Genomic DNA, 23,564 nt, shown 5'->3' on the forward strand with positions numbered 1-23,564 from the left:
AGTTTTATGTTCAACAGCAGGTGTTTTGTTAGAATAATGCTTGCAGTCCAAAATGTGCAAATCTGAAGCAGTAGTGTTCTTCCAAACATTTATTTGCATGATTCATATCGGAATATGAGACAGGTTTCATCTTAGATTTTCTTTAAATGGCTTTCCTTTGCATTTTTTTGACATTTGAGATGTTAAATCTGGTCACTGATGATCCTAACAAAAAGGAGGGATTCACAGACGTTTAAAAATGAGTTCTTCCATACAGAGTGAGATTTGAATCCTGTTAAGTGCTAAATGTAAGATTTTAACTATATGTTGACATCTGTCTATTAAGAGGAACTACAAGTTGGCAGATACTGTGTCATGAATCCATAGTTCCAAAGTTTGGTAGTGGTAGTAAATTTGAATACCCTAACAGTAAAGAAAAATGTCCACGGCTGTCTAACAAATCCTGATTATTATTGATAGATGTTTTTTGCAATCATTTCTTTTTAGTTGGGATAATCCTATGCTAGTTTTTGTAGTTGGTTTAGAGAGAGTATTCCACTTTGAATAAGTTGGGCTCCTTCCTCCTTGCATGTGGTGTTATCTCCTGGGATTCTGGCTTTCTCGCACAGCACAAAGCACATTTAGTTTAACCAGTTAAACTAATTGGCTAATCTAAATGTCCCTTAGATGCGAGTGCACTGGCAAGGTTGTGTGTCTCAGAGTTGCCATGTGATGGACTGTTGATCTGTCCGGACGTGCACACCAGTTTGCACCTATACCTGGATGGATGGATCATGAATGGATGGATGTCTTATCGTTTTGGTTCACTAAAAGCAGGTTATCTTTTGCTTCCCCCTGGTGGACAAATGCATAGATTACATGTTTTTCATTAGGTTTTTCATCAACAGCCCAAGATGCTGCATTCAGCAGGTTTGCTCTGTAACTTGCAGTGGGTATAAATTATGGATGGATAGATGAATGTTATGGTTGCTTACTAACAAAAAGACAGTCAAACAAAAGACATTCATAATTACATAAGGTGATTCTAGTGTGCACAATTGCAAATATTTTGGACAACAGCCATTTTTATAAATATTTTTTAGAACGCTTTTGAAAAAATATGTTAATATTATAACATCCTGCCCTGACAAACAATTTGAAGACTATACACATTTGCAATGCCTATAAGTGTGTGCTTAATAAGATGGGATTTTTTTTTCATATTGTTTGTGACTGTTAATTGCTTGCATTAGTGCTACTAGTGCATCTTAATAAACTTATCATATCATGACTAGTCACAGAGTGGTTTATCCAAGTATATTTATGAAAAGTTATGTGGAAGGACAAAATGTCCTTCACAAAGCAAATTCAAGAGCATTTTCACAAGATATAGACAGAGACACACAGATGTTTGCTGACTATCAGAAGCTTCTTAACTGGGTTAAGGAGAAAGGGAAGTCCAAAGTTCTCAATTTCTGTTAAACTATTTCCTTTTCAATATCATTTAAAAGTCATGGTCCCAGAGTCTGGAGGAAGGTGACCTTTTCACACACAGTTGGCCATGTCATATGCTGGGGTTGGTCCACTACGGTAAATGGACCGTAGTGGACCAAAGTATAGGCACCCAGAGAGTATTTTTGCTCAAGGACACAACAACAGGGATAAAACCAGCAATCCACTGATTACAGGACAAACTCCTACCACTGCTGCCATTATGTTTTATTGAGTACAGTCAACACAGCCATCTACCAGAAACCTTTTGAGCACTTTCATGTATATAGGTTTTCTTTTCTATAGAGCTCAATATGGGATCATCAAAATTATCACTTTATAATTTATGTTTGACTTTTCATTTTTGAATAATTTGCTAAATTAACTTAATTGTTCAATAACTGCTATTCTAATTTGTTGAAAAGTAAAACCAAGAAAATCAAAGTCATTTTGAATGTTTATATGGTTTCCACTGAATACAGATTTGATCTGTCCGATAAGCTTGTTCTCAGGGTGACACTGAACCGGAAACCAGATAAGAACAAGAGAATCCACGCTGAGGTTCTTCCTGCTCTGTGTCCAAATCAAGTGAGTCACTTCACGTGAATTTACTTTCCTGGGAAAAAAAAGTACAGCGCGCTAGCCTACGTCATTCAAATATAGACATTCTATTGGTAAAAACCATCATGACGTTGAAGGCTCGGCCAATAGTTTACTGTTCGAGTTCCCGTGCAGTATCGCGAGCTATCTGTTTAGATAAATCCGCTACGCGGCTTCACAATCGGCCATTTCGTCGGTGCAGGCCATCAGCCGTTAAGGGCAGCTGGGAAACATCGTGTAATACTGGTTACCTGAAAGGCACATCAAGAACATCGCAACATGAGTGAACAAGCTGTTTCATTCGCTAAGGATTTCTTGGCTGGCGGTATCTCCGCTGCCATTTCCAAAACAGCCGTCGCCCCAATCGAAAGAGTGAAGCTTCTCCTTCAGGTAAGAAAAAGAAAAAATGCGTCTTCCGGGAGGCTCACTGAGAGTTAGCCATGTAGCTTGTTTCACCCTACCGAAGAACAGCCTGAAGTATTGCTAAATGTTCGCGTTGCTCGTCTACAAGCTTACCGAAATCCCTACACGCGCCGTTAATGTTTTAATACAATAAATTCAGAAGAGTTACGTGTTAAAAGATCTAAGGTCATCACATAAGTGAGAATGACCTACACGAGCCCGGTTGCTAACTGCATCGCTGCGCCTTAACCTTAGCCGGTAGTTAGCTTTAGCTAACAAAGGACAAACGCTCGTAGCGGCATTGGTACACTCTGTACAATCCTGTCATACCTGCCTATTTTTATTTTAATCATAATATTTCAATTATCACAGTAATATTTATATGAGGCGAGTTTTATATCACTTTTATTTACTGTTAAAAGCCGTTGCGGTTGCTAAGGTAGCGGTTGGTGAAAGTACGGAGGCCCAGCGGCGGTTTTTAAAGCCGGGTCAACTAGTTTTACATCCGTTCCCCATTAGCACTGTTAAGTAACCGGAAGTTTAAAGATTGAGAACAGTTTCACTTTTTAAATATTCACAAGTTGCTTTTGTTATACAACTAAATCAGTTCGAGATTAAGCAATGCAGTCATTATCAGTGATTACCAGAGGACAGTGATTAGAGGCAGCAGTGGAGAAAGCCATTAACAACTTTCACAACTTTAACCTGCCAGAAGGTCACAATGGAAGAACCTTGTGACTTTCATGTGTCTAGCTGGTGAGTAGATGTCTAATGATTTTCCTTTCGTTATCCCAGGTCCAGCATGCCAGCAAACAGATCACCGCTGACAAGCAGTATAAAGGCATCATGGACTGTGTTGTCCGTATCCCCAAGGAGCAGGGATTCCTGTCCTTCTGGAGAGGCAACCTTGCCAATGTCATCAGATATTTCCCCACCCAAGCCCTCAACTTTGCCTTTAAAGACAAGTACAAGAAGATCTTCCTGGATGGTGTCGACAAGCGCACCCAGTTCTGGAGGTACTTTGCTGGTAACCTTGCCTCCGGAGGAGCTGCCGGAGCCACCTCACTCTGCTTTGTGTACCCTCTCGACTTCGCCCGTACCCGTCTGGCGGCTGATGTGGGAAAAGCGGGAACCGAGAGAGAATTCAAGGGTCTGGGTGACTGTCTGGTAAAGATCTCAAAGTCAGATGGCATAAAGGGCTTGTACCAGGGCTTCAATGTGTCTGTGCAGGGCATTATCATCTACAGGGCTGCATACTTTGGCATCTATGACACAGCTAAGGGTATGTTGACTTCATGCTGAATAATTGGTGCATATGATGAGGGTCTTAGTGTTGTGGTTTTGATTTTTTTTTTTCCTATGCTTGTATCTTTACAGGTATGCTTCCAGACCCCAAGAACACCCACATATTGGTGAGCTGGATGATCGCACAAACTGTAACAGCTGTTGCTGGCCTGACCTCATACCCCTTCGATACTGTCCGTAGACGCATGATGATGCAGTCTGGACGTAAAGGAGGTGAGTCTGTTTAAATTGTAATTGTAAGAGCGTGTCCAGCCTGGTGGACATATTTCTACTGATGCAGAAATGGTCGTTTGGGCTTCATGTAATTTGTTTTCTCTCCCACAGCTGACATCATGTACAGTGGAACCATCGACTGCTGGCGCAAGATCGCACGTGACGAGGGTGGCAAAGCTTTCTTCAAGGGGGCCTGGTCCAACGTGCTCAGAGGCATGGGCGGCGCCTTCGTGCTGGTGTTGTACGATGAGCTGAAGAAAGTCATCTAATTCTTGTTGTCACGTCACTGTCCAATTTGGCTAAATGTATTAACTTTCCATTTCTATGGACTTTGCATTCTGCCTTATTTATGGGAACAACTAGCATCTCACGAAGTAGCTGTGAGAGGTGGCTGTATGTTGTGCATCTTTGATTTTAAAACGTTCCACACCCTCTTTACCAATGTCATTCCAGATATAAAAAGAAAATTATAAATACCTCCTTGTGTCATTCACTAGGTTTGTACGGTCCCAACTTGAATAAATCTATCCTGGGGAACAACCTTAACCATTGATGTGAACTGTCTCCTCCACTGTCATAGCATGAGATGAACACTCGCGGGATAATGAAATGCACCGAGTGGATTACACCCGACTGCTATATTTACTCGCGCTTATCTCTCCTTGAGCCTCTAGAGTAGAACACCGAAGCCTGTTCTCCTTTTGAACACGGCACACCTCCTGCAGAGCACAAGACTTCTTCAGAACAGGGAGATTTAGAGCGATTTCTTTCTGTTGCTACCATGTCTACCGTCTAAAGTGCTTAACTTGTGGCAAATTTTGAGGCTTTTGTCTTTTAGCTAATTTGAAAAGTAATTTCAAAAAGAACCTTTCAAAATACAGTATTTAGCTGCATGTTTCAGACTAAATCAGCCAAAAATCCCAAATGTTAAAGCAGTGAATCTTTGTGTTTGCACAGTGATGGATAGTAATTGTGACAGGTTGGGGAGTAAAAGCTAAAGGGTTTTATGACATTTAAACGCTAGGCACTAAACGGGAATCATATTTGAAGATTTATTTTAAAGGCAGAAACATTTTCCAGTGGTTTGACTTGGAGAGCGCATGTTGTTTAGCCTGATTAACAGCAGGTGGCGCCAGTGGTAAGCAAGAGGAAAACGTCTGCGGTTTAAGCTCAGACAAGCTTGAAAACGGCGTCTTAAGTTTTCTTTTAAAGCGTGATGCGCACATCCAATGAACACGCACTTTGCTAACCGGTTGAGGAAAGTTGAATTGTTAGAGCTGCTAATAAAGTGAATGGAAAAGGAATCATTTACGTGTTCATGTTGTAAATAAATTGATCTTCAAGCTCCTTTTTGTGTCACGTCCAATTCCAAAGAAGTATGTTGCTCACTAGGGGTTCATGCTGGATGTGTTTATATTTTAGTAAATCAGAACGTTAAGAAGTAAAAAAAATTTTTAAAAAAATGGTAGAAAATTTTAATTACAGAAACGTTTAGGCCGTTTTCTGTCCAGCACAATCAAGGAGAAGAGCGGACTTATCAGTTGTTCAGCAGACAGTCATTCACACTTTCTACAAGGAAGTTAGGCAAGAAAAAGTCCAGGTTTAAAAACGTGCTAATGAAGCTGACCAAGCATATTAATGGAAAGTTGAGTGGCAGAAAAAAGTGTAAGATGTGAGATATAAAACTAATGATTTTAATACTATTTTAATAATTAGGATGTGCATAGACTGTTTATTTTATTTCAAAAGTGAGCTTGTAATAGAAGTGTAAGATCTCTATCTGATAAAAGGAATTAAAAAAATGCACCTCCTAATATAATTTTTAAACAACAAAAAAGATAATAAAAGATGTACAAAACTCAAGTTTTCAAGAAATGTCACCAAAAATCCACTTATTTGACAAATCAGAACAAGTTTTTCTTTAAATCATGCAATATTAAGTGACTGTGTATTGTATATTTTTAATATTTCACCTAAATATTTGACCACAGACATTTAAAAATAGGTACCATAAAGAACTATAAAAGAAAGTAAAAAGTTGTTTTACATCAAAGCTTGTCCTTGTGTTCTTAAGCAATGCATAAAACAATATTACTGTTATGCCCCCACACTCCAACCACACCTGTTGGTGGCGCCATTCATAAGGTGAAAAGGTTAAGAACCTAAGAGAAAGAAAAACAGAAGGAATCTTGACATTTGCCAAAAAGAGCCACTCATCCTACCTCTGAGAGCATAAAAGCATCTTTATTATGTGTCTTCGTCTCTGCGCAAAATATAAAAAGCTGCATCAGCTGCTCCCAAAATTATCTTTTATTAGTTCATAAAGTTCTCGGTGGTTCAGCCCTGTGGTGCATCTCTAACTTGCTCTCTGTTTATAACCCGATCAGTTTTCTGTGTTCATCAGGGGAAAAGGCCCTGCAGCTGTCACAGAGCTGAATCCCAGGCTGCTGAGGGTCCTATCTGATGCTGCAGAGATCCAACACCGCAGTTCCACATTAAATATCACAACACAGACGCTCTCAGTTAACTCTGCATTAAAGTGTGTATGCAGTTGTTTGTTTGTTTTTTCATGTGATTTTATCGATGGTGATTTATTTATTGTTTACAATTCCATATTTTAGTTGTTAATCATGTGTTGGTCACATTCAGCTTGTTGACTGTCACCAACATACCAGGAAACAGAATATCATCTACAGATGGCAGCGCTTAACTGGGTTGTCCTGCTTCTTTTACGAAGGCCATCTGTACAGTTTTAGTCTGACAATGGATAACGGCTAATATTACTCTTGTTGAGGTCACAAATTTGATTGCTTTAGAGCAGGAAATATTTCTCTTTTTGTCCTCTTTGAGAGAATCCTTCATGGCCTGTCAGCAGCTGCGTGTCTTGCTGCGTAGCCTCACACCCACTCCATGGTTCGTTTCTGTGTAAAGCTTGTCCATCGGCTGTATCAGTCTCCTCCCACAGTCCAAACACTTGAGTCTGCACGGTTGAAGTACACGTAGGTGTGAAGTGAAGAATGAGCGTTTATTAGTCATAGGATTGTAACTAGCTGGCAGCTCGTCCTGGGTGTTTCCTGCATTCTGGGATCCATTCCAGTTTGTAGTTTAACTGTAATTGGCATCTACACCAAGCCACTATAATCCGTGGAATAAATGCATGTTTATTTAAATTCTATATTGTATTTGGTTTAAAAAGTTCTCGATTCTCAACATGTACAGTGTGTTGCATAAGTATTCACGCTTCTTTTTTAATCATTTCGTCACGCTGTAACTATAATCTTTAATGAATATTGTTAGGATTTTATGTGACTGCACAACATATAATAGTGCTTAATTTTAAAGTGGAAAAAAAAATTATGTAGTTTTCACCAAATTCTTACAGGTACAGAATAAAAAAAAGGTTTACTGTGTATTTATATTGATGTTCAGGCTTTCCGGTGGTGAAATATGAGTTCCCAGTCTGACCACAGTTTCTCAAGTAGATGTAAGATTGAGCTTTCAGTATTATCTAAACCGTGCATCAATTCAAATTTGGACTTTGACTGGGCCACTCTAACGAATACCATTATATGTGACTTCCATCTATCCCTCTTCATGCTGAACCAAAGCATTCCCACAGGATGATACTGTCACCACCGTGTTTCATGTTGAGAACATTGTATCCACGGTGACATTAAGTGTAGATCTGCTCTACATACATTTTGTATGTTAGACTTTAAGACCAAATGAGCTTCTTCTACATATTTGCCGTTTCTCCACATGGCATGTGACAAACTGCAAGCCGGTTTCTCTTCGTTCCAATAAATGCTTTCTTTCATGCCACTTTCATGAGAGCTAGATTGGTTGAGTGTGTGAGTAATAGTTGTCTTATTAAAAGATTTTCCTACCTTCACCATGGCTCTGTTTTCTGCTTCAGATTAATGCTCCTCTTGCCCAGCCTGTCAAGTTTGCGTGGCAGGTCGTGTCCTGGTGGGTACACGCCGTCCTGTTTCCAACTTTGGATATTGTTTTGCAAGCTAACCCATCTGTAAGCTTCTCCACACTGAACAAATTGACTTTAATTTACTGATTACATAACTACTGAGGGAAGGCGGTTACGATGTATTTTATGTTAGTGGCCGAAAATAAAAGCATAACACAATTTTTACATTTCCATTTGTGGAAAAAAACAAACAAAAAAAATCCTTCATGTTGCAATTATGTGCAGCTGTGTTTCAGTCTGTCACATTACAGCTCAATAAAACACATCTAAATTTGTAAGTGCAATGTGAGAAAAGGTGAAAAGCTTGAACGCTTTTGCGAGACGACTTATGAGTCTAATTTAATTTATGGGCGTTTAGTCATAGGGAGGGAAGCGCAACGAAGTGAAGTGCATAAAAAACAACAACAAGACTTTCTGTGAAGTACAGGAAAGTACTAGTTTTTATTCCTTCATAATCAAACTTCACAAACAGCTTGAACTTGTACAATACCTCAGAGAGTGAAAATTACAAAAAAAGTGCTGGTAACATTTACAAAAATCATCCTTACTTAGCAACAATCAGTTTATTCTTCCACACTTTTTTTAGTCTTTTGTATTAAGGCTTAATACTTCTTTATAAAGTATATGCAAGATAAGTCTTCACAGTTTTTCGAAAAAAGTCACAATATTATGTAACATAATGAAGCTTTTACGGCTATTTTCTTTATAATAACAAATACACATCACTGGTAAATATATGTGAAATACAGGGCTTATTGTAAAATGGCAAGTAATGATACTGTTTGCTGAGATAAATTGATTCCACACACTGTTATAGGAAAGTTTTTGACATACCGTTGCTTAAACCGATAAAAGGATGATAAGAAAATGACAAGCATAACAACTCGAGAGATCGCCTCTAAACTTTGGCACATCCCTTAAAAAAAAATTTATAACTGTGAAAAATTAGGTTTAGATTCGAAATCATACATATGGAAGAATAGCTAAACTGGCATAAAGTGAAAACATGCTGTGTAGTAAGGTGCTAAAATCAGAGATATTACACTGCCAGCCTTTTTTTTTTTTCTGTTGTTGCTGTTTTGTCCCCCAATGGACTGGCATGATTAAGGTGCAATTGTAAGACACAAAGCACATAAGTCTTTTCTGATGTCACTGAAAAAAGATTACTGAATATAATAAAACAGCAACAACAAAAAAAAAAAACCTTAATTTGACCAATAGTCTTGAGGCGACCTCTTATACTCATGCATTCCCATGGATTTTGAAAAAAATAAGAATATTTCTTGCTGAACTTCTGTAACTCTAACTGTGGCATGTGAAAGTAAAAGCTGTATTCGTGGTAAATGTTATTAGATTTTTTTTTTCCTTTTTCTTGTTTTTGTTGTTTAATTTTACTGCTGAAAGTGTGAAAAAAAATAAAATAATAATAAACTGCTGTTTAAGGAGATGGACGTGAAAACTTAAACGTGAAACTAAGCCGAGATATATTCACAAGGATCCTCTAAGCTGCACTGGTTTTACAGGTCAACAGACGAGAGCTCTAGCCCTAGACTTTACCAATTTCACCCTCATGCATACTGTACGGTTAAAGTGACGCAACAAGCTCGCTTAAATAGTCTACATCACAAATAAAAAAAAAAAAAAAAAAAGCAATTTGGTTTGTAGTGCAAACACAATTGGCTGGCTTCAGCTTTTCAATAATAAACAAACTCACCAAGGAGATTACAAGAAAGGCACATACTTATGCTTCCTCTAACACGCAGATTTAGACAAAACCGCAAACATCTTTCAACAACACCACGAAGCAGAGGAAAAAACAGGAAAGCCACTACATCCAGATAAATAAATAAAATTTTAAAAAAAGAGGCAAAGTTTTGCTGTGTGATTTTTTTTTTTTTTTTCTTTTCCAGAAATGTACATGTATTCGTCAACGAAACCATATCTGAAAAGTTGTGGCTGCTGTCAATGACCTCATTGAAAAAGGATGACGTTATGGTACAGTTTGGTAGACAAAGACTCTCTGGACGAGGAGCCAATAACGGTGTGTTTACAGAAGCACTTTTTGGATTTTTAATTATTTAATTAAAGCAATTTTTATTTTTTACATTTTTGTAAAAAATAGCAGTCAAAGTGACCAAATATGCAGAGAGCTCTGTGACCAGTGTTTTAAATGTGCACTACGGTGGGTATAGCTGGGTTTTATCTTTTGGCATTTTCTTTCTTTCTTTTTGTTTGTTTGTTTGTTTCTCTTCAAACATGTGGCAGGCTGTGTGATGCAGACAAATGACACTGACTCATGAATTATTTCTTTTCCTTTTGACATCCTGAATCCCGCTTCTTATGTGTAAATGCTGCGTATTTTGTCCAAAATCGTTCGCAGGAGGAAACAACAGTTTTAATGCCACTTGATTCTGGACAATAATACTCAGGGGGTGGAGGGCAGGCAAGAAAACTAAAAAGAAAAATTAAAAATTATGGGGGACAAAAGGCAAAAACTCTGCTACAAACAAGATGTGGATGCGCACTTCAAAGGGTGACACGTTCTGTACCTACAAATATAAAAAGAAAATGGTCAAATATCAGCATTCGCACCGTAGGGACAGTGGCAACCGTACGGTTGCTATGGTTAAAAACGTGTGGAGTTCGTTATATTGCTTTTAGATAGAAGAAGACCAAAAATAATCAGTCTAGTGCAAATCTCTTTTCTGGTTTGAAAAGTGGTGTTTGGTCTGATGATTCACAATCTGCTTTACCGTAGAGGGAACCGGTCAGATGAATGCGAAAACTGCTTGGGTGCGAAGTGGCGTCCCTTTATATGTTTTTCTCTGAAAATCTAAAAGAGGACTCTTTTCTTTGTTTTTTTTTTTCAGAAAAAACAGAACAAAAACCGGTCACCAGTCTTTACCATGCAACAATTTGGAAATATTTCCTGTTTTTTTTTTTTATATACCCATCAACTAACCAGCACTAACTCAACATCTTTTATGATCCTGGGTTTTTTTTTTTGTTTGTTTTTAAGGATCATGTCATTCGTGCTCCCACACACGAAGCTGGGAGGAAGAGCTTGGTCTGACGGCTCAAATCTACGCTCGCGGGTGTTATCTGTGCAGTTAAGTCTGTCAAATACATCTCTCAGCTTGGAAATGTTGGAAAATTCACTCCAGTCCAGTGTTTGACAAATCATATAAAAACGTCCTTGAACATACATTTAAAAAAACCAAAAAAAAAAAAAACAAAACAAAAAAAAAAAACTTTATCTCCTATTTCAACAGCAGTCAACACATTTCAAACAAGCTTGTTTCATAACATCAATAATAATATAATAATAATAATAAAATACAAACCAACTTGGAGCATAAATTATCAAAAAAAGAAAAAAAAAGAAAAGACAAAGTTAAAACACATTACTGCAGCATATATTTCAGGGTTGCTTAGTTTTCGATGTTAAACTACCTTTACTACAACAGCTCCACTTCTGCCAAGTTCAGAATTGTATCCGAGAAAGAATTTGTAGGGAAATAATGATATATCACGCAAAAAAAAAAAAAAAGAGCCTAAACAAAATATACATATATTTCAATGCACATCTCATAGTTTAACTTAAGTGCATGTTTACAAAAGCATCTACATACATGATATGGCAGCAAAAAGCCTCATAAAAAAGTGAAAAGAAAATCAATTTAAGCTTTTTTTTTGTTATTTGGGAACATGAAATTTAGGGTTTATAAATGTTTGTTTCTTTTTGTCGTTGAAATCTTCGGCCCAGGTGTACAACACGAAATGAAGTACAGTAATTGAATGTTCCTATTTTGAAACCACAGGATAAGGAAGCATACAGCAGACTTTTACAGTGATGAATTATTGTCTGTGGTCAAATACCGAAATTCCCCAAATGTTTTTACATTCATCTCACAGACGATGTGTGTTATTTATTTATTTTTTTATAAAAATTCGTTATAAAAAAATGGTATCTAATCACATATTTGGATTGCATTGTGATGGTTAAATCCATCGCTGAATTTGGTTTCAGTGTAGTTCTTTTTTTTTTTTTTTGTTCACATATTGTCAGGTGATGATTTCTTTTTAACCTTGACTAAATTTGGGTTTTTTGAACTGCTCAGATTGAAAGATGTGAGTGATTACTTCTTCTTTTTTTTTTTTTTGGCTTAAATAAACAACCTACTAATATGTGCAAAATTAACATCTTGGTCCATCTCAAGTATAAATGGTTGAATCTATTCTAATCCACACTGTCAGATTAGTATTTTAGGGACAGCCTTTTTAAAAGAAATCTTATTACAAAAGCACAGAAAACACATTAAAAAAAACAATCGGACAAAGTAATCTAAAGTAATCCCATATGAAGGAGAAGAAAAGAAGTGTACAATAGTTTGCAAAATGTGTGCGGGCGTGTGTGTGTGTGTGTGTGTGTGTGTGTGAAGAAAACCAACAGTTATTGAAAATCACGTTTTGCCCGAGCAACGATGCAACATTTACAATCTGATACATGTTTCAACATGCCATAAGTTTACATCACAGCTACTGTGTCGGATTCATTTTTTATGTTTTGTTGCATTTCTCATTTAAAAAAAAACAAAACAAAACAAAAAAGGATAGTCTATTTTGGTCTACGATAGGCAATTAACATAATCCACAAAACTATAAACAACCAATCAAGTGACAAAGCGTACACGCAGTTTCACAAGCACCCTGCCAAGAGAAGAAAAACTATAAGAAAACATAAAAGAAAACTTAAGCAATCGAGCTTGATTGCAGGAACCCTACTCACATAAAAAAAAAGGAATTTCTTCAAAAACTGAAGTTATCCTAACCCTTCTTTGGTTTGTGAAAACAGAAAATTGTACAGTTTTTTTTTTAAGTATCTCCTAATATTTTGCAAATTACCACAAACTTTCAGAATCGTGCTAGAAATCTCTAATCCAAGCCTGGCGTATTGGCTGAGACAGCAGCAGCAACGTCAAAGATCTCGACTTCTCTATTTGTATTTTGGGTTGATTTTTTTTTTTTTCTTCTTTAAACTCGTGTGTCTGCACGATAAAAACGTGATCCACACATCCAAGAGAAACAGAGCAATAGAACAGTGCGTGCTGCCTATAAAACCAGTCCGCACAAGAATAAGCTGTGCTCAGAGCTTAAGAGGTTATGAGATCTTACGAAGAATTTGAATAACGGATCAGATGTTTTTTTTTTGGTGTTTTTTTTTTTTTAAAGTAAGGGAAATGCAAATTTTACTCAAGCGTTATTTGAAACTATATTCTTGGGAGTATGGAACAGATTTGCCGTTAAAGAGCTGATTTGATATCAGGTGGTTTAAAAGTGGGAAACAAATGCCAGACTTGAAGTTGGAATGTGCTGGACTGAAGACAGGAATGTATGTTTTTAGTTACGCTGCTGCACACTTCAAAACTTAATTGTCTCATCCAGCTGAACTAAGTCATAAAAAGGCCACAGTGACTGAAAAGACAAAAAAAAAAAAAAAAAAGCCTCAAGAGTCGAGTCTTCAGAGGCTAAAACACAGCTGAGTCCCCAAATCACTGTGACAAAGAAAAGTTTAAAAAAAAGAAGAAAAGAAAAAGAGTTTGTGCTCTGTTAAAGGAGAGGGGTGATCCACCGTGGTCATCGAAGGACGACGTCTGATGAAAACAGGGGTAGCCTAATAACTGCATGTTCATATAGTGAATAGAAAGTAGATTTAGTTATAGCTTAGTATCGCTGTCTTATACTTTATAATCTGCTGTTTCACTGTGTTTGTAAAGCTTAAAGTCAAAACAGAATCTGGATATCTGTAAAACCTGAACAGACACTGTTTCTGAGAAGTAACGGTTAGATAGATGACAGGGACTACCTATATAACATTGCCTATATGCTATGAAACTACGTGTGTTTCTTGTTAAATGGACAGTTCAGAGTGCTGGAGTGACGCTCTGGTAACAAACAGTTAATATCTAACCTGCAGTGACTCCGTTGGCGCCTTCATTTACAATAAATCCGGATTAGCTGGAGCTGGAAGCTGAATTTTATGGCAAGACCAAGAAGGGCCAAGACCAAAGGGAACTTTTATTATCTTAAAGCTCAAATATATCATGGAGTCATCATGTTTGCAGATTGGGAGGTTATTTTCAAAGAAACCAATGGTTATTTATAAGGGAGATGGGAGGAGGATGCAATGTTTCTTCCTTTGTAAAACATATACTGAGACAAAAAAAATCTAGTTCTCTGCCTGACAAAAAAGTAAAGCATCCACTTATGCCCTCAAACAATAAAAAAAAAATAAAATTTACCTTAATAGCAAATGGTTACTCAAAACAGATACATTTCATGTATCTCTGTTTACATAGGAAGACATTGTCAGGGCATCACCTCCAGTCCCCAATTCCTGTGTTATTAATGGTCTTATAAACCATTACAATGTTCTTAAAATTGGAGTTTTAAGGGAGTTAAAATATAATTTTATCCACTCTGACCAGCCGTTAGCTTTAACTTCAGGAAAAACTAATCCGGATTTCTATTAAACAAAGACCTACAGGAGTAATCTCATGCAGGTGTGATATTGTGTTTAATTTGCAGCAGAAGTTCACTTCAAAAATTATGAACCGTGTCTTTAATCATAGCTGTTTTCTCCTATTTACTTCACAAAGACGCATTGTGGAGGATTTAAAGATTTAAAATGGAAGCAATCACGAGCTTCTCGTTTGGTTCATACAAAGTTTTCATTTTAAATCTGTTTAATTCTTTTTTTTTCTGTTCCCGTTTCTCACTTCTAATTTAAGAATAATGGTACAATTTAAAAGTGCACCCCTTCCGGAAATTGGCATGACAACCAAGTTGGAGAAGGTTGGAGAGAAAACTGGGTAATTAGTCCACAGGGGACAGAATAATAAGCCATCCCAAAACCTTTTCATCTTGCAGAAGCTCAGTTTTGTAACTTGATTTGTGTTTTATTTTTCTTTCAGTTTTGTTTTCATGTTGCTCATCGGAGCCAGTTAAGAGGCTGCTGTGCACGCAAAAATGTGTTTACCCAAAGCCAAAACCTTAAAATTCTCATCTCCAAATTCTAAAATTGTGCCAATCAAGCATACAGTACAAATTATCTTTTTTTTAATATATATAAATTATCTACAGTGCTCATTGCTAGGCCCTTATAACTCCCAGTTACACATAAACAAGGCTGCAAGTTACAATAAAACCTAAAGGATCCCTGTGAGGAACTTGGGCTTTGGTTTGCATGTGTAGGTGCCTTGTTATCAAAGCTCTGGACTTTGAAACCAACTAAAGGACTACAAGCAGCTTTCCAGCTCCAACAGATTGCAAACCATCACATTCATTAACAAGAAAGTACGAGTTTAAGCAGCGACTGCTGTGCTCGTAGACGCTGTTATAATCTTGCAAAATGGCATTATTTACCAACAGGGAGATATGAAATATCCAGGGATTAAACCTGGATTTCATGTCGCCGTGACGGGCAGGTGTGTAAACGTTCCTCCGTCCAGCTCCCGTGTCTCCCCCTGCTGCTCACATAGCACCACTGCCCGGTCTCCCCACTCGTACAGTACATTCCAGTATATGGCTTGTTTGCAAATGGCAAATACTGTAAACTGAAGAAGAAGAAGAAAAAAAATTAAGCAGCCTTCCGTACAAAAGAGAGAAATAACTAAGCTGAGCTTTTGAGCTAAAATCAAACCCTACTACTATTTAATTAAATGAGCATGACTGCGTTTTAAATCTTCAAATCCTCCAGATGGTATGAACATAACACACGAAGGAAACAAAAACTCGCAGATGTAGCTTTTACTGTATATGAATAAAACATTTCAGGTATTTTTTTTTTTTAAAGGGTTCTCATTTGCTGCACTCACAAGCACTAGGTTTTCAGCTGTACTAGTATAAATAGTATATTCTTAATAGCGTATATACTGTATTTGTGCAACGCAGGAGAGAAAAACTATGAATATTCTGTATAGTTGCTGCATGTTCTGGTAGGCACTTGTTAGGCATACTCCCTATATTCCACAAAGTACAGTAATACTCTAGCTGCAGTTAGGATTTGTTTTTTTTTTTTTTATCAAACTATCTGAAAACGTATTCTCTTTCTGCATGGAGATGGATACTCAAAATATATATAGCATATTTGTAGCCATTTTACTCTTATATGCATTGGAAGGACAAAATGCAGTTTATTACTGTGTGAGTGGTGCGTCTTGTAGTCTACTTTGAATTGTGTGACTTGCCTGGATAAAAATAGAATCTGACTTTAAAACGTGTGAAGACAGACTGAGAGACGGACCCATGCTTTTCAGACTAAAATGACCCTGTTCTACGCTTGAAACGATGCATCTTTCACCTCAATGCGAAGCATACATGGATATATAAGTACACGGTAGGAAAAAAAAAAAGCAGACTACTCCTTTAATTCAGCCACGCAAAATGCTATGAACAACACCACAATGACCACCAGAGAAGCAGGAAGAGTTCTGAAATAATCGACTTCAACAGTGAAATTTTAAACTTACTGCAAGAAGGACAACAATGTACTGTAGACCCCGTGTCTCTACGCTAATATAAACAAAAACAAACAGGAATATATTTCAAACACAACACAAACGGCTGCAGGCTCAAGGCTATCATCTATTTTTCAACATGTTTTTCTTTTTTTCGTTCTGGAGAATATGCGAGCGTGTCGCGAACAGAAAGGTCTAGACCTACAACTATAAGAAGCACGATTGAGGAAACGAGGAATAACTTTCAGGATAATGTTGCAACAACTTTTAAAATGCCTTGCTAAGTATTTATTGCCCTTTACCCTGAATGGATTTTCACACATTAAACTGACAAACCTTTATGGGTTTTTTTGTGGAATTTTATTTGATAGGCCAACACAAGGTAGTGTAGTATTGTGAAGCAGAAGAAAATAAATGTCACATGACCTTTTATTCATTACAGCGACGCCTTAAAAATCCAGCCAAATCCAGAGGTTTTGGACAATGAGAGTAAAAACATAATCTAAGCTTCAACCGAATTGTTTATATTAAAGCATATTTGTGTTTTGAACTGGACCAGTCAAAGTCATAATCTAAATTAAATTGAGAATCAGTGGATTGTCCACATGTAGCTGAACCAGGGAGAGTAATCCTATGAGTGCTTTCAGCTATTTTGCAACAAAGATTACACTAAATTTCATTCCCAGTTGTTCAACAAAACATCGACTTAATGGAGCCGGATGTACCTGCACACTAAGGACAGGCAATATGGACAGAAACTCCTTTGGAAAATTTTACAAAAATGACAATAAAAAGTATGTAAATATTGATTTTCAATTTTACCTCTATTTTTTGGCAATAGATTTTATGACCATTACTGTTTGCTACTTCCTAGAAAAACTGCTACAAATCTCTCTTAAGAATAAAACTTACCCATTATCAGACAACTTTCTTACACTACGGCATTAATTAAGGCAGTTGTATCAATAATTACTTGTATTCATACTTATAAATAAACAGATTTTTACTGATGCTCTCAAGGAACCAACGGTGATAAAAAGGTAACAAACTATTAAGTTTTTGGAGTTTGCAATTATTAGAGTTTTCCGTTATCAAGACAAAATGATGGTTAAAAAATGTCTCTAAAATGGTTAAAGATGCAATAAATACCAAACCCTAACACACACACACAACACTCACAGATTTTTATTTATGAAAGAATTTGAAAACCATGTATAATTTATTTCTTCACTACCCAGTCACGCACTACCATCTGTTGGTCTATCCTAAAATCCCAGAAAATTTTGTTGCAGTTTGTGGTAGTAATGTGAGGAAATGTGAAAAGGTTTAAAGGGCACGACAACTTTCGCAAAGCACTAAAAGTTAACTCTTTTTGCAACCGAGAGAAGAATTAAGCACCACCACAATTAGCCGAAGTAATCTAAGGAATATATAACTATGGACAGTGAAGGACACGTGATGCTAATGCAACAAGGGGAAGGGGAAATGGGGCGTATGCTATAGCACATCATGACACACTGGAGCAAAAAGGTTCCTTCCTTTCCAAACCTAGTCTCCTATCAAACACCTTATGATACAAGAAATCAACCAGCAATGGGACAAGTTCTAGCCCTCACCCAGGTCACATGAAGATTGGCTACTTTTGTTATTCCAAAAACAAAATAAGAAAAGAATTAAATATAAGTGATCAAGAAAGAACTCATAGTGTAATTGTGAAACCAAACATTTCAAAAACCAACACCAAGCTACTACTATTTAGACCAATGATACCACAAGGCTGGTTGTACTCATCTAGCTACAGTCAATAGTGCATTTGATATAGGTGTTCACATAAAAACACGTACGTAAAAATTTAGGTGCCATGAAGGAATGTTGGATCACCGAAACACACCCACTACACCAAAACAGTTTGACTCTCTGTCTCTGCCTTTCTTTCTTCCTTTTTTTGTTTTCTTTTTTTTTTCTTTTCGTTGGAAAAAGTGATGATGTTAGTTTGGCAGTGTTTGGAACTTGAACAGACGACGAACATCACGAGCTGCGTTGTGCCATAAGAGTGGCGATACTGTTGGAAAGAGACCTCGGCAGTTGCTTACATATTTCTATTTAGTGCATTGTCTGTTAAGGCATGAGATTTAACCCTCCACGTGTTGTGTAGAGACAAATGTAGCACTAGCATGCAGCAATATTGCCAACTAGGCAACAACAGCTACGAATAGGAACCATACACTTCATAGGCTTTTTTTTTATGCACACCATAGAGACAGGCCCAATCAAATGTTCAATAACATGCAAATTTTACTGAGGACCAACCACACACTTTCAAAGATCTGTTCTCACAAGTATTTTTTTCTTTCATCAAGCTAAAAGAAGCTGGAGCAGGATGCGTGCCAGCTGGCCTAAGCTAAGGAATTGTTATAGGTGCCTTATTAGCCCAAAAGGTTTGGAGAGCTGTTTTCTTATAGTACCTGCGCTGCATATTGCAAAGGAAGCCCTACAGTTGAGATATTCCACTTATCAACAATTTGATTAGGCTATTTACCGCACACAGACGCTCACTGACACACGAACACCGAAGTAAAGAGACACGACTGTGCACTAGTGACGGACTGATATCAAAGAAGCTGCACTCCATCACAACAGAAAGTTGTTGTTTGTTTTTTTTCCAGGACACACACACACGTCATTTACACACATACACACATATTATAAATCTATTATTAATAATATAATATTACTTCCGCCAACAGACTTGGACGAGAGGTTCTTTATTATTACTGTCGTTGTTTCACTGTTAATGATGTTTGGCTTGGATGTTCTCATAGGAAATTTCTGCACTGTTTCTAAAAAAAAAGAAAGAAAAAGAAATCAAATAAATTCTTATAGGGAACTGACACGATAGAATATTTCAAAGGTTTAAACATAGATGAGCACACACAATGGTTAAATAAAATAAATGCTTGCATTAACACGGCACGAGAATATACTGAAGGTAACAGCAAGCCATAACAAAAGCCGAGAATTGAGAAGTTTACTAAATGAACAAAAGTTGAAACACCACTATTCATGTGAACTCTTAAAAAAAAAAGAAAAGAAAAAAAAATCTCTTTTCTAAAACTATATCTCTGTTAACAGTAGTGCACTTATTGGTTTAAGCAGTGCAACATATATGCAAGAAAATAATGCAGTCCACTTATCAAGATAAAAAAAAAAGAAGATTTTTTTTCCTTTGAAATTGAATAAAAGAAAGTTCATTTAAGGAAAACGATTAAATATTAAGCACAGGCATTTTAAGAAAATGTGCAAAATAGCACTTTTTTTCTGAACTGACAGGAGGTCTTTTGAAGACTTCCCTGAATGCAGTTAGTTACTCGCTTTATCGTACAACTACCGAAAGTTTTTGCTCGCTTTTAAAGAAGCAAATCCTTCAGGTTGCAGTTGCAGGCAGTTGCACGTGTGCATGTGTTTTTCTGTGTGTGTGGGGGTGTGTGTGTGCGTGTATATATATATATATATAAACACATGTGTGTGTGAGAGACCTATTTTGGATATAAAATAAATGTAAAAGAATTTTAAAAATATCTGTAATAAACCTTAAGTAGCGCAATGCATGAATGAGACAACATGAACACACAAGCTTTCACATCTACTCTACACATGCTGTGTCTTGGTGTTTGAGAAAATTGGGAATGTATGTTGTTTTTCCACACAGTCCATCTGCAGCTTGTGGTATATCATGAAACAGCGTGCTATCGATTGATGGGAGCTACTTGTTTTGCTTTCAGACTGTATTTCCTTTCAAAACGTTGCATGCCATTTGAGCCTTCGACGAGCGAGAGAAAGAGAAAAAGAGAGAGAGAGAGAGAATGCACGAAGAGTAATGCACTCAGCTCCCACCTGCTGAAATAGCTCCGCAATCGTAATGAACAGGTTACACAGGCGTTCTAGGTTCAGGGCGGCAATTATTTTGCTTTTTAGTCCGACTCTAAATTAATTTGCGCCATCTTTCACAACACCGATCCAATCAGCAACCGGCCGACCCCCTCCCCGCGAAACTGTAATTCAATTATGAGATTAAACCCAAACAGGCTACTCAATAACAACAATAGTTGAAGTGACAAATCCTTTTTTTTGTTTTTCTCTAAATCTATATCCCATAACAGTCGGGTGCAGGTTGAGGAGCAGCAATGATGAAGGAGAGAGTTTAGTCCCATATTCCAGCCTGCCTTAACTGTGAAAAAGGCTAAAAAACACACACACAACCGTCAGCAGAAGACTCTTCCATTTTTTCGTATGTTTTGCAGTGGAAGAAATCTGAGTAGCCTTAACAGTCTTAGGATATTAAAAAGGCAGTGTATGCAAATGAGATAAACTCTAAACTCCAGGAAAATAAAAGGAAACATATTTTTGCTCAAATACTGTCTCATCAGCACACAAAAATTTAGTAAACGTTATCTTGACCGTCAAAATTCATGGACAATAATCATAAAACAGGTGAGAAATAATCACTTTCCCCATCGCTTTGGACGGGAGGTTACAATTAAGTAAAATAATTAAATTATTGGTACCTTGACAACAGCTGCATTATAATCCCTTAATAAAACAGGAATAAATAAAACCCAGTGTCAAATTAAGTACTCTCCTTTTTTATTTGATATAAGAAGGCAATCTTGTGACTCTCAGTATTTTTAGAGGGAATATGTAGCCCAACCCCAGGTTTTTTTTTTCTTCAGTTTTTGTCTTTTATTGTTATCGTTGTTTAAAATTATACCACAGTAAGCTTGGACATCTATGTTTCCAAACTGGTCAATATGGATTCACAACTGCCATGATTCATGTGTCATAGCAATACACATACACACACACACACAGACACACACACACACGCCCACGCTGACACGCACAAACTTGGACAAATAAAGAGACAGACTTATATGCAAAAATCACAAACATTCAAACATATTTGCTCATTTAAAGTCATTCAGACATATCTAGACTAAAGGTGTGTTTGTGTGTATGTGTTTCTTTCGTAGGCCTTTCGGTAGTGTTCAACACATAAATCAGTATTTTAGGAAAGCATACATTTAGAGGCCCGTAGTTTGGATCCATCCAGTAGATCAATATCAAACCACTGAGCCTTAAGGCCACCATCTTTTTTTCTTTTAGAATAACAGGAAAAAAAAAAAAAGAAAACTTTTTTTTGGGGAAACTTAATGTGCCAGTGTCTATACTCATTACTCTTCATACCTCAAAATAAGAAAAGGAAAATCTAGTGCCATTGTATTTGTCATTCTTTCAGAAATAAGTTTCTTTTTTTTTAATTTGTACTTATCCATCGGAGACATGCATTCGCATGTGGTCATTGAAGAGCTCCATTTGGTCGAACTTGGCAGGGCAGACGGAGCACACGTAGGTGGTCCCTTCTTGGCAGCTTGCTTCAGAAGCTACACCCACTCCCGTTCCAACCCCGGCCCCTACTCCGGCGCCGCCGCTCACTGGCATGGCGAGGGCCACAACTCCGGCTCCGGGCTCGGGAACGGCTATCGGCATCGGGATGGAGACCGGGCCCGGGGTGCCCACACTAACAGACAGCCCCGTGATGGCACTGGCGTTGCTGTGCAGGGCCATGTGGCGCTCCAGCAGGGTCTTGTGTGAGAACTTCTTCTTGCAGATGTAGCACTCATAGGACTTCTCTCCACGGTGCAGCCGCATGTGGACGTTCAGCGAGCTCTTCTGGGTGAAACGCTTGTTGCAGATGCTGCACTGGTAGGCGCGCACCCCTGTGTGTGTCACCATATGTTTAATTAAGTAATCCTTCAGGGAGAACGAGCGCCAGCAGATGCTGCACTGATGAGGCTTCTCACCTGGATGTGCACACAACACAAACGCATTAAGAGATTGAAATCCCCCACCTCCAGAAACAATAAGGTTTGCACATTAGAGAGGAGTACTCATTTGCAGTGTCTGAACAAGCACATCTGAACATGCTTTAGTGTTATTCTGTTGCCATGTGTCTAAATGTACTCCATATTTAATGCTAAAATTATGCTTTACTTTTAGAAGAAAAAAAAAGTACTATTTGCATCACTCCTGGGAAAACCGTGCAAATCTTAACCTCCCCATTCTATTCCCATCTTCGTTTCTAAAGCTAATTTAGCTCCATCTGTTCATCGTGTAAACAGCCAACTTGATGAGGGCTTTGACTGAAATGTCAAAATCTGTGTGGTGCGGTCATTTTTAATGAAGGATTTCAGCATCCTCATAGGGTGGGGTGTATATCAAGCTTTCTAAAAGCATATAGCAAACTATTGAAGACAAAAAAATGAGCAAATAAGTGATTTGGAAGAGAGTCAAGTCAATTTTTTGACCCTTAATTCTCCTGAAATGCTGCCAGCAGTCTCTATACATGGAATATGTTGCAGGATTGTGTACAGAACCACCTTAAGCTAGAAGTAAACCTGAGCTGGCTTTGTTTTAAGTTTTTATTCCACTACGTGCTGCTTGCTGCAGAAAATGTGGGGAAAGCTTCAATTTAAAAACACACAGGGTTTTACCTAATAGAAAACCTCTTTTTCACAAAATTTGTAAACATAATTAATCCTTGGATGCCATACATTATTCAGATTTAATCTTGTTGAGTGATCGATCCATGATTTATTATCTCTTCTGTATGCTGCTCTGTCAGTAGCCTCCAAAGCGAGTGCTTCTGGACAGGAAATGGACTGTAATGAATAATAATGGTTGTTTGAAAAGGCTTTTTTTATGGGACCATCTAATTATATGATATTTGAATCTTTTCCTTTGTGATGATGGTTTCCCAAGTATCAAATTGATGACGTTGACGTTGATTAAATAAAGAACTCTACTGACACTGTAAAGTCAAGCAGAAATGATAAAGACACTTTTCAGGTGTGACCATATAAGCATTATTTTATAAGGCAGTTTAATCAGTCATTCAGTTTATGTGCTAAATACTTACAATTTTATTATTTAATCAAAGTAGTTTGACTGGTGCAGATGGTAAGATATTCATACAGTTTGTTTCTGAGTTTTCATATTTTGTTTTAAAGGGATAG

At 37.4% G+C, this 23,564-nt stretch overlaps 2 protein-coding genes across 3 annotated transcripts in view; one reads left to right on the forward strand and one right to left on the reverse strand.

The window, feature by feature from the left end:
* Positions 1 to 2,242: 2,242 nt before the first annotated feature.
* LOC102232717 (ADP/ATP translocase 3) lies at positions 2,243 to 5,338 on the forward strand. The gene is made up of 4 exons (XM_005802917.2): positions 2,243 to 2,460; positions 3,268 to 3,754; positions 3,850 to 3,990; positions 4,102 to 5,338. Exons 1-4 carry the CDS (start codon positions 2,350 to 2,352, stop codon positions 4,257 to 4,259), a joined length of 897 nt encoding a protein of 298 aa, XP_005802974.1. The 5' UTR covers positions 2,243 to 2,349; the 3' UTR covers positions 4,260 to 5,338.
* Positions 5,339 to 9,590: 4,252 nt separating this feature from the next.
* zbtb20 (zinc finger and BTB domain containing 20) overlaps positions 9,591 to 23,564 on the reverse strand; it is a 42,474-nt gene continuing 28,500 nt past the window's right edge. For both annotated transcript variants that reach the window (XM_023342444.1, XM_023342445.1), the window contains exon 4: positions 9,591 to 22,352. In XM_023342444.1, coding sequence (XP_023198212.1) covers positions 21,817 to 22,352 — 536 coding nt within the window. In that variant the 3' untranslated portion in view covers positions 9,591 to 21,816. The remainder of the gene's footprint in view (positions 22,353 to 23,564) is intronic.

Source organism: Xiphophorus maculatus, chromosome 11 (assembly GCF_002775205.1).
Source record: "Xiphophorus maculatus strain JP 163 A chromosome 11, X_maculatus-5.0-male, whole genome shotgun sequence".
Classification (NCBI taxonomy): Eukaryota; Metazoa; Chordata; class Actinopteri; order Cyprinodontiformes; family Poeciliidae; genus Xiphophorus; species Xiphophorus maculatus.